Genomic DNA, 15,651 nt, shown 5'->3' with positions numbered 1-15,651 from the left:
GGAACCTGATGGTGGAAACCTCTGAAATTTTGAACTTAGATTATTTGATCTCATAGTTTGAAGGTCTACGGCATCGGGTTGCAAAGATTGAAAAATCAGAGTTTATTCCAAAAACTCATTAGTGATTTCCTTTAAAGTAACGAAACATTCCCCAAATATTCTGGTTTTTTAACACAATATATTGGTAACTTTTAATTCTGAAAACCGTTGATATTTCAAACTTTAACTATTTAAACCAGCAAAATTCATATTTTGAAATATAATAGTCGCAATTAACAAAATCAAGAAAACTGATATTATTTGTAATTTTCAGCTTTGTACTTTTAATCTTGACAAGGCCGTCTGAATTTTGTGTTGCATACTTTATTGCAATTATTCTGCACACTGGACAGAAGCAAACCACCCAGCTTGTCAGGGGTCCAGTTTCCCCAGCATGTCTGGGGTCCAGGTCCCCCAGCTTGTCAGGGGTCCAGGTCCCCCAGCATGTCAGTGGTCCAGGTCTCTCAGCTTGTCAAGGGTCCAGGTCCCCCAGCATGTCAGGGGTCCAGGTCCCCCAGCATGTCAGGGGTCCAGGTCCCCCAGCATGTCAGGGGTCCAGGTCCCCCAGCATGTCAGGGGTCCAGGTCTCTCAGCTTGTCAAGGGTCCAGGTCCCCCAGCATGTCAGGGGTCCAGGTCCTCCAGCATGTCAGGGGACCAGGTCCCCTAGCATGTCAGGGATCCAGGTTCCCCCAGCATGTCAGGGTTCCAGGTCCCCCAGCATGTCAGGGATCCAGGTTCCCCAGCTTAGCAAGGGTCCAGGTCCTCTAGCTTGTCAGGGGTCCAGGCCCCCCAGCGTTTCAGGGGTCCAGGTTCCCAGCTTATCAATGGTCCAGGTCCTCTAGCTTGTCAGGGGTCCAGGCCCCCCAGCTTGTCAGGGGTCCAGTTTCCCCAGCATGTCTGGGGTCCAGGTCTCTCAGCTTGTCAGGGGTCCAGGTCCCCCAGCATGTCAGGGGTCCAGGTCTCTCAGCTTGTCAGGGGTCCAGGTCCCCTAGCTTGTCAGGGGTTCAGGTTCCCTAGCCGGTCAGGGGTCCAGGTCCCTCAGTATGCCAGGGTTCCAGGTCCTCTAGCCTGCCATGGGTCCAGGTCCCCAGGTCCCCCAGCTTGTCAGGGGTCCAGGTCATATTAATTTAGATCTTGAATCTGTTTAAACTAACTCCAACTTATTGTGTCCGGTGTCAGGCTTATCATAAGCATTAAGTGTTCAATGGAAGTATGAAGGGAGGGGGGAGGGGGCCTTTGAAATTTCTACCCTTAAAAATTTAAAGGGACTGTAAGCGTAATTTCAAGTAACCCTCCACGCAAAGATAGCAATGTCCGATTCACAATGGTTCCTTTTATAGCTTTGTATGGTCAAGAATGAATTAGATATCAATGTTTTTGCTTCTACAAAATGTATATTTTCATTTGCGGTTTCTCTGCAAATGTGAATTGCGCATTCCTTGTTTATTAGAAGCAATAGAGAAACGCACAGAAATAAACACTTTTCGTGATGGAAAAACGACATGGTCTTCGACATTTTTTATCAGATAAAGGTTTCAAGGATACTGTTGTAAATCGAACGTTGTCATCTTTGTATGGGTGGTCACTTTAGATTACGCTTATTACGCATACAGTTCCTTAAATAGTACGCCAAACAATAGAAAGTATTATTTTTCAAAACATTTTAACTGCATTTTAAGTTATATTTTCGTAGCAAAATTTGTTGACATTTTTTTGATAAATCAGATGATTTTTTTCTTTATTTAATGTGTTCTTGCAAGTTAAATCAAATTACAATTAAATAACTTGAATTATTAACAAAATACAAACATACAAACAAAATACAAAATACACACATACTTAGAATAGACTTTTACTTCCTCTAAGTGCTATAGTTTGGATTTCTTTTCGCCAGCTAAGCAGTTAAGCCAGTTAAGCAACACATACTTAGAATATATATCATTCAAATATAAAATTCCCCTTTAGCATTAGTCAATATAAATTACTGTTAAACTCCAGTATACATTATTACTACAGCATTGTTTTAAAAATTCATATATGTACATGTTTTCAACCAACCCCATAAATCTAAACTTTCCTTCTCGCAATATATTTTCGGCAATAAATCATTTTTTTGCCGACAAATCATGGGTAAAATGTCAAATAACAGGCTTTGAGGAAACCATACTGTAAACCAAAATAATTTAGCTCGCTTAGTTTTAATTTCTAAATTCAAAGTGCCCCCCTTAAAGCTTAAAAAGGGAGTTCATATGTCAAAAACAAAAATGACACGATTTTGTCTGAGCAACATAAAAAAAGTTGAAGATTTCTTGTTTTCACCAAAACATACAAAAATCGCCGACCTTAACAATACCCTCGGTGTGCCTCTGCTACAGGGTGTCTCAATAAACATGGGAATTCAGTGACGATTTTGATATCGTCTTTGTAAATAATTCCTTGATTTAGTATAGCAATACCTACTATGAAAGCTATAATCCGTCTGCTAGAGTTCAGAATCTGTTTGTTTATGTTTTTATAGCATACTGAGGTGTACTTCATAATATAAGAAATTCTCTCTTCACTGTTTTCCTTGCAGAAATGTTACAGAACATCATACAACGTTTTGCAGAATAACAAAACAGCCTTTTACCGTTAACATAAAATATACTCTAGCAGACGTAACTTTATTTTGACCATTTAAATTATGCAACACAACGCTAATTCTTTGCAAAGACGTTTCGAATTCGTCTCTTAATTCCCATGTTTATTGGGACACCCTGTATAAGCGAATTAACTGTTATTTCTTTTCCAAAATTTAATAGCGCTGAATATTTCCCATTACCGAATATTTATTGCATTCTAATGTTTCTAGTTTACGGGTTTGTTTCATCACAATTTTTATTCGTATTTCATTTTTTCGCTGCCTATGTATTATCAAATGTTTAAACTGTATAGATATACGATCTAACAAAACAACCCTACACCCCGGGCGCTCAATTAGCCATTATTTTGGTTAATTTTATAGTCTTGCCTTTTCGCTCGTTTTCTCCTCATTTCCGGTCTTTTTCCGTAATTTCTCATCTAAATTAAAAGTTGTCTGGGTGTGTGCTCCCCTCAGGCGGTAATAAAACTAGGAAGGAGAGAACAAGGGACGAACACGTCAAATTAAAGTAAAGTTCACGTAAGATTAAAATCTTTCATGTTTTCCACGAGAAGAACAAAAATGAGTTTCTTGAATAAAACCAGATAAATTTGCCTTTATCATACTTTTACGTAAATCAAAAATGTATTTAAACCTAGACACTTATTCACCTACCTATATCCCACATACCTACATCTTACCTCAACTTCCTACCTACCTAACTTCCTACCTCAACTTCCTACCTACCTACATCCTACCTCAACTTCCTACCTACCTTCATCCTACCTCAACGTCCTACCTACCTAACTTCCTATCTCAACTTCCTACCTACCTCCATCCTACCTACGTACATCCTACCTCAACTTCCTACCTAACTAAATCCTACCTCAACTTCCTACCTACCTACATATTACCTCAACTTCCTACCTACCTAAAATCCTACCTCATTCTCCTACCTACCTACATCCTACCTACCTACATCCTACCTCAACTTCCTACCTACCTCCATCTTACCTCAACTTCCTACCTACCTACATCCTACCTCAACTTCCTTCCTACCTACATCCTATCTCAACTTCCTACCTACCTACATCCTACCTTCCTACATCCTACCTTAACTTCATACCTACATAAATCCTACCTCAACTTCCTTCCTACCTACATCCTATCTCAACTTCCTACCTACCTACATCCTCCTACATCCTACCTTAACTTCATACCTACATAAATCCTACGTACTGACATTCCATTACCTGCTTAAAATGCTTAAAAACAGAAGAAAAAACTGGAAAAGTTGAGTTCAGGAAAGATAATGTACAGTACAATGCGACCCATGTCAATCGATTGTCAGGAAAGTTTCCAAAGATACAGAAAGGGTTCCAAACAACGTATGAGACTGTAAAGACGACGTGAAACTCTGAAAGAAGTTTAGTGTGGCCGGGACTCCATGAATATCAGGAAATATACAGTGTAAATTCCGTATAGTCATCTCTTAAGTCTCATCCTTTGTGGGCAACCCTGTAGCTACTTTATTAAAAATGTTTAAATATATTGTCTTAAGTTATAAAATATCTTTTTGATTTAATAGCTTTGTTATCACATTTCTGCATTGATACTTTTAACATTTTGAGATAGAAAATTAATCAAACGGAATTACATTTTTTCAGATTCTTTTTTGCATGATAAACAATTGTTTGAACCGGTTCTTTATTGCACTCAACCGTACTGCAGGGTGTACTCTTGTTCAGGGATATAAGTTTACGGGCGTTTAATTTTTCATTCATTGATTGATTTTGTTTATGAACACGTGACCCATTCACTTCTATATTAAGTTTATCCATACTGTATGCATTTACAGATCTCAAAATATTTGAATTTTCACCGAAAACATAAAAGTTATTTATTTGGAAACCGTGGTTTGTTATTCCAACTCCTCCAGCTATTTCAGCTGCTTCAGCTGCATCAGCTGCTCTAGCTCTTCCAGCTGAATTGGTGGATTGATTATTTCGGGATGTGAGACAGGAAGAGAGAAGAGAGAACAAATCTTTCAAAAAGACAGAATAGATTTGGGAGAAATCCTAAAATATCTTAATTGTAGATCTTATAGATATAAAAAGATGTTGGTGAATTTATAGATTTTGGGGATCTGTAAAATCGTGTGAATCTGTAAAATCTTGTGGATCTGTAAGATCTTGTGAGTCTGTAAAATCTTGTGGATCTGTAAGATCTTGTGTATCTGTAAGATCTTGTGGATCTGCAAGATCTTGTGGATCTTAGAGATCTTGTGGATCTTAAAGATCTTGTGGATCTTAAAGATCTTGTGGATCTTAAAGATCTTGTGGATCTGTAAGATCTTGTTTATCTCTAAAATCTTGTGGATCTGTAAGATATTGTGGATCTGCAAGATCTTGTGGATCTGTAAGAACTTGTGGATCTGTAAGATCATGTGGATCTGTAAGATCTTGTGGATCTGTAAGATCGTGTGGATCTGTAAGATCTTGTGGATATGTGAGATCTTCTGGATCAGTAAGATCTTGTGGATCTGTAAGATCTTGTGGATCTGTAAGATCTTTTGGATCTGTAAGATCTTGTGGATCTGTAAGATCTTGTGGATCTGTAAGATCTTGTGTATCTGTAAGATCTTGTGTTTCTTTATCTTGTGGACATTAAAGATCTTGCTGATCTTGTGGATCTTGTGGATCTTTAAGATCTTGTAAATCTGTAAGATCTTGTGGATCTGTAAGATCTTGTGGATCTTTAAGATCTCGTAGATCTGTAAGATCTTGTGGATCTGTAAGATCTTGTGGATCTGTCAGATCTTGTGGGTCTGTAAGATCGTGTGGATCTATAAGATCTTGTGTATCTTAAAAATCTTTGTATCTTAAAATTCTTGTGAATCTTAAAGATCTTGTGGATCTTGAAGATCTTGTGGATCTTAAAGATCTCGTGGATCTGTAAGATATTGTGTATCTGTAAGACCTTGTGGATCTGAAAGATCTCGTGGATCTGTAAGGTCTTGTGGATCTATAAGATTTGATATAACGTTGAAATAGTTTTATTCTCAAGACATGGAACATCAGATAAAATTCATAAAGTTCTCAGATTTTAGCTTATACCCCCTTTCATTTTTAGTTTAATTATTTACCGATTTAAAGAAAAGATAATATATTTCCTCTGATTCATAAATAATGCTTAAAGATTACAAGTTTGAGAGATAAGAGAAAATTTCTCTATATAGCTGTGAATAGGGGAATACCCAAATGGGCAATACAATTATTTAGATATTTTATTACCCTGCTATGGCAACAAACTCAGAAATGGTAAGTTTTATAATTTTAATACAGAATTATAAAAATTGTATTCACCTTGAAATACAGGGATATAACTGAAAAATATAATTATAACTTTAATATTTTAAATTAGTTTGGAAACGCTGTAAGTGCACTTGATATATTATTCGGCTGAATTTTTTCCATTTTTTCCAAAATATTCTCCTGAAATAAATAATTTTATTTTCCAAAAATATTTCAACAATTGTTTTGGTATAAAAGAATAAAACAAGTCAAATAATGAATTCAAAGCTATTTTTTTAAAGATTTTTTAAAAGATTTTTTTTAAAATTCTTATAAGTTATTATTATAAACCTAGAAAGTGAATAGTATAGTTCCACCAATACCAAGAAAAGGAGAACAGGGTTATATATGCTTTTATTGTACTATTCTTCATGTAGGTATCAGCCCATTCTATACAATATAATTCTTGTAAATCTTGTACGTTCTTCTTGTCCTTTTTCTACGTCTTTCTTGTCTGTCTTGTCAATCTTGTCAATCTTGTCAATCTTCTTAATCTTGTCAATGTCAACCTTTTCAATCATGTCAATCTTGTCAATATTGTTAATTTTGTCAATCTTGTAAATTATGTCAATCTTGTCAATCTCGTCAATCTCGTCAATCTTGTCAATCTTGTCAATCTTGTCAATCTTGTCAGTCTTGTCAATCTATATATTCTTGTTCTAGATCCTTATATTTAAACCTACCTATTGGAGTGAGTGATCCAACTAGTACTACATAACTGATACTGAGAAACATTAACAGTTTGCTCACTTTCTCCGTGTCTGCAGTTTGTTGAGCCTCTGTTCAAGTTTTTGAAATAATAATAAAAATATTTTAGATAAAATTATTGAATGAAAATTCTAGATGACACAAACCCAAAGTTCGAACTCAGGGAAATTACAAAGGAATAATGAAACATTTAATAGAGCTTTGACATTTGACATAAAATTGATAACCATTATTGCTTAGTAAGAAAGTCAAAAAGGTAGATGTGAAGTTTACAGTTAGATTTTATCTATCTAGTTAACTATCTAGGCTGATATACCCACAAAATTAATTGGAAAAAAATCCTGTAAATTACTTCTCCGGAAATTCAAGAGGTTTCATGGTGAAATTTTATAAATAGAAACGGTTTAAAAGGCAAATGATAGATTCAAATTAAATATTCAAAACTATTTTTAAATCTTCCCTAACACGTTTCTTATTCTCCTTGATCTATGTTTAAGGATACAGGAGAGGCTGATATAGGATATATTAATAAGAAGACAGGGGACTGAAAACCCTATCAAGAAAACCAATCCTGCTCTGGAATCCGACGAAATACTGGGCTCAACGTTGCATATTCCGACAGGGTTGTATCCGAACCTACCGAAATCTACCGGTCTCTTGACTTGGAATACTATCGGAGATATGATGATAAATGCGAGGATCCAGATTAAGCAGCAGAATAAAATCATCCTACAGGTAGAGATGGGCATCGTTTTTTGGAACGATTGGAATTTTTCGTGAAATAGGCTGTCGTTAAGACGAAAAAACGAATGATGGATGAACGAAATGGATCGTTCGCAGTTATGAAAAAAATATCGTTTTTTATAAAACGAACGATTTAAAATCGTACGAACGAACTTGAAAAATCGATTGTTTTTTACTGAACGAACAAATTATCCGAAAGATTTTGAATAAAACTATCGTTTTGTACTGAACGAACTATTTTACTATACGATTGTTCAGTGAGAAAACGAACGAAATGGACGATAAATTGAGAAAGAACGAAATATTTTTTTGAACGATTGAAAATAATGAAATGGATCGTTCACGAACGATGAACGAAATGAAATTAAGTCGAACGTGCCTATCTCTACCTACAGGGTGTCAAGAAACTAGTTCCAAGCTGAGGAGATTTGTACCGTTCTCTCAACATTCCTTTTAGTCTGAAAAAAATTATTATTATTGTTATTAGATTCTCAATTTTAAACTTGCATGAATTCAAATTAGATTTTTCAGATTAAGGGTCCTTTTGGGCATGGTTAAACGGCTGGTCGGTGTTTGAAAAATAAATCAAAAATATTCCATAACCTTATCAGATCTGAAATTTACTTATTGAAAAATGGATGAAGTATGAAGTGTCGCCAAAAATATTTTATTTATTTTTCTGGCAAGTGACACCTTTTTTTAATCCTCCCTTGCAACCCAACTGATAAAGCTAGTTAGAGATCTAATTTCTTTTAAAGTGAGATGGCCTGGAAAAGTTGAACTAGGTTCTTGTATCAGATTCCCCTATCTCAACTCTGTGGGTAAAATCATATTAGGGGAATGGTGAATCCAACCCTTATTGGACAAAAATAGACCAATCGGAATAGGGTTAAAGGGAAAATCGACCAACCCTAACACACATTTTCCAAAATATTAAACCCTCCCCCCCATCCTGCCTCCTATCCTATTATAAATAGTAAAAAAAAAATTTAACTAATTCATTTGTATTTTTTACCTTAATAATGCAATGAGTGCAATGGTTAAAAATTCTGCGTAGGCGTTGAGATTCCTGAGAAGTGATGTTACGCGGCAAGTGCGCTTAGAGAAGGGAAAATACCCGTAGAGAGGTGGCAGGGTTAAGAAAGGTAAACCGAACAAACAGTACAGCAGATCACAGAAGGAGAGATGAAGGATAAGAATTGTTATAGGATTTTTTATCCATGGATACTTAAATCTGGTCGAAGGGTACCTAAAATTAGACAAAGGAACTAAGTTTTTTCCACAAAATCTGATTTTACAATCGCTATCTTTGCAACCTGATGGTGTAAACCTTTGACATTTCAAACTATCATTATTTGACCTAAAATGATTTATAGTTTGAGATATCTGAGAATAAGAAAATCAGAGTTTGTGACAAAAACTCAATTCCTTTTACTCTGAATGAAACAAACAATTTGTCAACAAATGTCAGAATTATATTTAGTATTTAGAATTATATCTTATATTTAGTAAATTTTTTCTTAAAAATTATTTTTTATGAAGGCCCTAAAGGTCAAAAGAACTTTAATAACAACGAACCAAAAAAGGATTTCAATTTCTTGCTTTAAAAAAATCAAGTTTTGAAGCCACTTTTCATTTTATGTTGACACATTTTTTTCTGTCTTTTTATTATTCATAAGAATAGAATTTAACGTTTACCTTAAGAAAACGTAGGAAACAGATACAATCGTTAGTAGATTTCCAATCCCTCCTAAATTAGAAAATATCGTTAGTAGATTTCCAATCCCCCCTAAATTAGAAAATATCATTAGTAGATTTCCAATCCCCCCTAAATTAGAAAATATCATTAGTAGATTTCCAATCCCGCCTATATTAGAAAATATCATTTCCAATCCCTCCTAAATTAGAAAATATCTTTAGTAGATTTCCAATCCCCCCTAAATTAGAAAATATCATTAGTAGATTTCCAATCCCCCCTAAATTAGAAAATATCATTAGTAGATTTCCAATCCCGCCTATATTAGAAAATATCGTTAGTAGATTTCCAATCCCTCCTAAATTAGAAAATATTATTAGTAGATTTCCAATCCCTCCTAAATTAGAAAATATCGTTAGTAGATTTCCAATCCCTCCTAAATTAGAAAATATTATTAGTAGATTTCAAATCCCTCCTAAATTAGAAATAGTTCTTAATAATAAGTAAATCATCATAATTTATACAATTATTTTTCTACTACTGATTATTTGGTTGTGAATCTATTTTTTTAAAGCAACTGAAAAATAATTATTTTGGTGCTTTATTTGAAGTTTTAAACTTTATTTTTTGACATTTCTAAAATAGATTTTTTGCCGTCTCATTCGATGTTTCCAATTAATGAACAAAATAAGACAAATCAATACAAATTGATAAATTATCAGGATATATTTACCTATTGCTATAATAACAAATATATTCGTGAGATAAAAACTTTTGAACCAGGAATCCTTCAAAAACTCTGGAGTACAGTTTCCCCTGAAATCAGGGGGAACTCTGAAATAGAAAATAAATATGAAGATTTCAGGTTTTACTTATTCAGAATTGACAAAATCTAAGATTTAATATTTAATAATAGATTGAACAGTAAAGAAAAGTTGCGTATTACCAATCTGCTTTATTCTATATTTATTCGATAATCTCTAAATAATCGATTCTTTTCAAATGTTCCCCCCTTTATGTGATTTATCAATTGAAAATCAGGGAATAAATTTTTAGTTGCTGTCCATGCAAATATGGCAATGTCCGATTCACAACGGTACCCTTGATACATTTTTCTGGTCATTAATGCGGAGGATATTGTGGTGTTTTAGGTTTAAAAGTGTTCAATTTTTGGCAATTTCTACATATTTTTCTGCACAGTAGAAATCCGCAAGTCACTTTTGTAGGGAAAATAAAATTAAAAATGATAAATTTTCAAAATGATAAACATTGATATCTAATTTATTCTTGATCAGGCATGGCTTTCATGGTACCGTTGTGAATCGGACATTGAAATCTTTGCATGAAGGGTCACTTGAAATTACACGTACAGTCCCTTTAATTGAATTAATTACCCCCAATATTCTGTTGTGCAGTGCTCGACAGAAATATTGTTGAAGAATAATAAATCTTCTGAGGATTCATTTTTCAGGAGATGATCTTCATATTCATGGAAAACAGCTGCCGGATCTTTAAGCGTATGCATAGTTTTACCAGATTAGATATTAGTTTTACCAGATTAGATATTAGTTTTAACATCTGAAAATGAAGAACATAAAATTAGAAATTTAAAGATTGAAAACTTTTTAACGTTTTTTGGAATGGTAATTTTCTTAATAGTGATTTTCCCGCTTTTAAACTACATTTCCAGCTTTAAAACTTTTTTCATAAAGTCTAGTTTATTGAGTGGTTTAAAAAAGTTAAATGAATTTTGGTCAATGTTGTCTTACAAGGCACCATTTTTCTCGAAGCATCAATTTTTTTTTAAATCGGAGTTTTGCTTTTATTGACTTTTTAAGGCAATTGTTTTCATTAAGCGGACTCTTGCATGGGGCGGACTCTTGCATGAAGCGGACTCTTGCATGGAGCGGACTCTTGCATGGGGCGGACTCTTGCATGGGGCGGACTCTTGCATGGAGCGGACTCTTGCATGGGGCGGACTCTTGCATGGAGCGGACTCTTGCATGGGGCGGACTCTTGCATGGGGCGGACTCTTGCATGGGGCGGACTCTTGCATGGAGCGGACTCTTGCAAGAGGATTTTTGTAATGAAGACGACATTTTCATATTTTCCAGGAATGTTCGAAAACAAGTTGGAAGCTAAATGTTATTTTAAAAAATAAAATCAAAATATACTATGAAAAATCAACTATATACAAATGGGGCGAAAGATAATCGATGACCATAGGATGTAATATCTGAATAATTTGTTTGAAATTAAATAGATTTTTTTTACGGTGTAAGTCGTATGTTGCATCTTTCTGAATTTGTATGGACACTACGTTCTTCGGTATAAGTCGTTTTTAACAATTTTCTCCTTATAGACGCAACAGATAGAAGTAAGATTAGTAGCGATCAAAAGCGCTTTTTTATCGCATTAAGCCTATACCCCCTTTCATTTTTCGCGAACACTCCCTTTAAAACATTAAAAATCATTAGTTGACATATATTAAATACGCATTTAGTTATTAAATGTATTTTAAGAGAGTAAAGCAAAAAAGGTTATTTCCTCTTGAATGTCGTTTTCCTTTCAAATCATCAAAATCAATATTTATCCAAGACAAGGATACATTTAAATGTGTTCTTCAAATTAAAATACATTAATTAATATCGGAAAATGTCATAACATTGCTTTTTTTGTCTCACATTGTGTTGAAATGGTTAAAACTTTAAGGGGAGTTCACCCCATGCAAGAGCCCGCTCCATGCATGACACCGGCGTTATACCTTTTCTAGGGTCATGACTGGTTCAGCCGTTTTGCCGTTTATTGGATACTAACAAACTAACAGAAAAATTTAATAAGATAAATACGATTTCGCTCTGGATATCTAGTTTCACAACCTGTGATGCAAATCTTTTTTCTATAGAACGAGATCACATAACAAAAACTCACATACATATTTTTTGAATGTATAAAAGCAAAATCACTACTGAATATATTTGAAACTGTCTTGTATGTATGTATCCTATTATGTATTTAAGTGTGTATGACGAGAAATGTATTGTTACTGCTGAATCACTACAAGTGTGTCCGCCGGAAACATACTGGGAGATGTTAACTCCGTAAAAAGCCAGTTTTAAACTGCACTATGCTTTAGCAAAAGAGGCCACTCAGGCCTGATTTAGAAAAACGGGGAATTCCCTTATTTACAGAAATCAAAGAATATAGTGCAAGCATCTAAACGTTATCACTTATCTAAACGTTATCACTAATAAATTGCGAATAATCTATATGTATAAAGTTGTAATCTCTGTTTGTCTTGGTGTTTGTTTGTTTGACAGATCATAACTCAGGAACCCCAGTACCGCTTTCCCTCAAATTTTGATAGGGGAACTCGGGAAGCCTAGGGGAATATGCTTAGCTTAGTTTTGAGATTCTAAAGTAAGTGGGTCGACTTTCATAGCGAAAATTCAGTTTCCCGGTAAAATCGTTAAATAGTAGGTAAACGGCGGGAGTAGCTTTTAGTAACCTGGGCAGCTGGGTTCCCAACAAAGGGAATCTCTGTTTTATGGTTTCGAAGCTTATAGTATTACATAGTTCAGCTTTTTCCTGCTGATCTTTTTTCGCAGATTTGTTAAAAATCGTAATTTTTTTTGCCTATCGTTCAAATTTCAACCGACCGATCTTTGGGTCTTATCAGCTTAACCATGTTTTGACGCTATGGAACAAGGAAAGATATGGAAAAAAACAATATAAATAAATAGCTTTTTTGCTTTCACAAATGATGTCATCCTATTTGTGTCAATTTTATTATTTTTTTCTACCTTTAATCTATCTATCTATCTATCTATCTATCTATCTATCTATCTATCTATCCATCTATCTATATATCCAGCTATCTATCTATCTATCTATCTATCTATGTATCTATCTAAATATCTATCTATCTATCTCAATATCTATCTATCTATCTAAATATCCAAATATCTATCTATCTATCTATCTATCTATCTATCTATCTATCTATCTATCTATCTATCTATATATCTATCTATCTATCTAAATATCTATCTATCTATCTATCTATCTAACTAACTATCTCTCTATGTCTGACCTCTGTACATCTTCTCGACCTATATCCTGATCTTAGTTTAGCATTTTCTGCATTTATTCATTGTCGGGAATATTCTTTAACCCTGTTCTCTCATATGTAGATTGGTTGCAATACCGCTTTTTTCGTTAGGATGGCGCTAAGCTTAGCCATAGCGACAAAATTCGATGTACAAAAATTGTATACATAGGCGGATTCAAATAAAGTTCTGAAGATATACAGGGTTACCCACTAGGTATAAGACTGAAATGACTATTCGAATATTGACTTATGGAGATGAAAGGAAAATTTAAAACTGGAGACCTTAACGGCCCACGGAACAATAGCTGAAACGAATCAAGGTTATTTTTTAATGCTTACAACTGATTAAACAGCTGGGATGAGAAATATGATAGTAGTAACGTTAATTAAATACAACTAGACTATATAATGCAATCTATTGACCTATACAGTTAAACTTGTGTTGGTTTACTAAAATTGTGAGACGTGGATACATATTCTTATACCGCGTCAAAGTAAAGTAAATAGAAGTAATATTAAAATCTTTTGTGTTTTCAATTTTTGAATTCTTAATATGTAACCGGATTAGTTATATTTTTCTCATACATAAAATCAAAATTAAAGAAGCTACGATGTCACAAAGTGGTACCAGTAATGTAAATACTATCTTCTTGTCTATGTCGTTCACAGTGATACGACTTGAAATACGTGCAATGAGAAATAAATATATTTAAGTTAAATCAATGTGGTTTAAAGATCATATGAACATTATCCTAATGGCTTATCAATTTTCATTTGATCATTTGGTTGCAGAGCAGATGTTGACTGTTTTATCACCCTTTTGATTTTTAATCGATAATTTTTTAATCTAGTAAATAAGCTAAAAACTAAAATTCAAAAATAAATGAATTGAAAAATTTGGGTTATATTATATATACCAAGAAACAAATGATCTAAACCAATCCCAGAGATGAAAACAGAGGAAGATAATATGCAAACTAAATATTCGTAGAATCATTATCATAGTTGTTGCGAAAAATAATTTTGCGCAAAAATGTTTTTCAAATTATTTATTTTTACAACTTTTTTAGTCTTTAGAATTCAGGACTTAGCATTGAAAAGAAATTAAAGAACAAACGTTTAAGTTGCTACTTGCAAAACCAAGCCATTCAAATATCATGCAAATTCTTGTCAAATTTGCACTCTCCGATGAACTATAGTTCAACGGTTTTTTCTGCTGTTATATAAAGAGGGATAATAAATTTTCTAACCTTGCACGAAACCTTTATTTCACTACTTTTGCANCAAATGTCTACCCCCTTCTCCATTTTTCTGCTTCTCTCTTTTTCGCTCCTTCTCTTCCTCTGTCTTTCTCTCCTTCTCTCCTTCTCTCCTTCTCTCCTTCTCTCCTTCTCTCCTTTTGTACTTCTCTCCTGTTCTTCTTCTCTCATTTTTTCCTTCTCTTCTTTTCTTCTTCTCTCCTTCTCTCCTTATCTCCTTACCTCCTTCTCTCCTTATCTCCTTATCTCCTTCTCTCCTTATCTCATTACCTCCTTCTCTCCTTATCTCATTACCTCCTTCTCTCCTTATCTCATTACCTCCTTCTCTCCTTATCTGATTATCTCCTTACCTCCTCATCTCCTTCTCTCCTTCTGTCCTTTTCCCCCTTCTCTTTTTCTCTCCTACTCTCCGGCTTCGACCCATCCCCTCCATTATCCCCCCTTTTCAATTCCCCCTCTCCTCGCATCCTCTAGCCTCTATTCTCCTTACACCTTGCCTTTTCCTCTCCCTCTCTATTCTTTCCACCCCCCCCCCCATGCAAATTGCCCTTTTTGTGTGGGGGGGGGAGACAGGGGAGGGAAAAATAAATAAACTGTACAAAGAGGATGAAGATTGAAGATTAGAGGAAGAATGAGTTGTTTATTAAAGAACTGAATCGTGCAGACAGAATGTTAAGGAGACATTACGAATATATTTATCAAAAATTGGCGGAAAATTGTAATGTTTGTCCCGTTATAATAAAGATTACCCAGTTCGGACAGAACATGTCGCAGGTATCATTCATAGAAGTTAATTCAACCTTAAAATCGTTATATTCATAGTGGTGCAAGTCGTCCTTACAGTCTCATCATTTTAGGGTAACTCTTACGATCACACGTGCGATCCTTGTCTTATCTGTGTAATCTGTGTGTTTTTGTACAGTTTACAATGTACATTGTACTTTTAGCCATCTGTAATTCATTTTTGTTTTGTTTTGTTAAATCATAAACTAAAGGATAAATGTAGCGCATGTAACTTCCTATAATTATGATCTACAATATCACCTACTTGCCAAAGTTCCCAGCGTTGCCCGGTGAATTTTTAAAACACTTTGGAAAAAATCATTTTGAATTTTGAAGA

General features: G+C 34.4%; 2 protein-coding genes across 3 annotated transcripts; one reads left to right on the top strand and one right to left on the bottom strand.

The window, feature by feature from the left end:
- Window positions 1–483: 483 nt before the first annotated feature.
- Window positions 484–1,166, top strand: LOC111694803 (collagen alpha-4(IV) chain-like). Its single transcript, XM_023463828.1, has 2 exons — window positions 484–799; window positions 874–1,166. Exons 1-2 carry the CDS (start codon window positions 484–486, stop codon window positions 1,164–1,166), a joined length of 609 nt encoding a protein of 202 aa, XP_023319596.1.
- Window positions 1,167–2,850: 1,684 nt separating this feature from the next.
- On the bottom strand, window positions 2,851–10,735 carry LOC111694796 (uncharacterized). Of its 2 annotated transcripts, XR_002763716.1 has the most exons (11): window positions 10,556–10,735; window positions 9,895–9,995; window positions 9,164–9,215; window positions 8,481–8,714; window positions 7,855–7,923; window positions 7,182–7,450; window positions 6,697–6,792; window positions 6,305–6,403; window positions 6,026–6,045; window positions 3,868–4,738; window positions 2,851–3,646 (listed from the first exon to the last, which is right to left on the bottom strand). XR_002763716.1 is itself a non-coding variant. In XM_023463822.1 (10 exons), the coding sequence occupies exons 1-10, from the start codon at window positions 10,684–10,686 to the stop codon at window positions 4,304–4,306; spliced, it is 1,326 nt and encodes a 441-aa protein (XP_023319590.1). In that variant the 5' UTR covers window positions 10,687–10,735; the 3' UTR covers window positions 4,193–4,303. The 2 variants fall into 2 exon arrangements, 1 of the variants encoding a protein (XP_023319590.1); XM_023463822.1 differs by lacking the exon at window positions 2,851–3,646 and having other exon boundaries at window positions 4,193–4,738; window positions 7,362–7,450.
- Window positions 10,736–15,651: the final 4,916 nt, after the last annotated feature.

This window comes from Eurytemora carolleeae, unplaced genomic scaffold (genome assembly GCF_000591075.1).
Source record: "Eurytemora carolleeae unplaced genomic scaffold, Eaff_2.0 scaffold9, whole genome shotgun sequence".
NCBI lineage: Eukaryota > Metazoa > Arthropoda > Copepoda > Calanoida > Temoridae > Eurytemora > Eurytemora carolleeae.
This window is presented reverse-complemented; position numbering and strand designations above follow the sequence as displayed.

Excerpts from the sequence above, each read along its gene's own strand:
- LOC111694803 (XM_023463828.1), top strand. The coding sequence starts at position 484 with ATGTCAGTGGTCCAGGTCTCTCAGCTTGTCAAGGGTCCAGGTCCCCCA. Across the intron at positions 800-873 it reads CCAGCTTAGCAAGGGTCCAG|GTCCTCTAGCTTGTCAGGGG; the intron begins GTCCTCTAGCTT and ends TCAATGGTCCAG.
- LOC111694796 (XM_023463822.1), bottom strand. The coding sequence starts at position 10,686 with ATGCATACGCTTAAAGATCCGGCAGCTGTTTTCCATGAATATGAAGAT. Across the intron at positions 6,793-7,361 it reads CAAGAGACCGGTAGATTTCG|AGGCTCAACAAACTGCAGAC; the intron begins GTAGGTTCGGAT and ends AAACTTGAACAG. Across the intron at positions 6,404-6,696 it reads TGGATCACTCACTCCAATAG|AATGGGCTGATACCTACATG; the intron begins GTAGGTTTAAAT and ends TATATTGTATAG.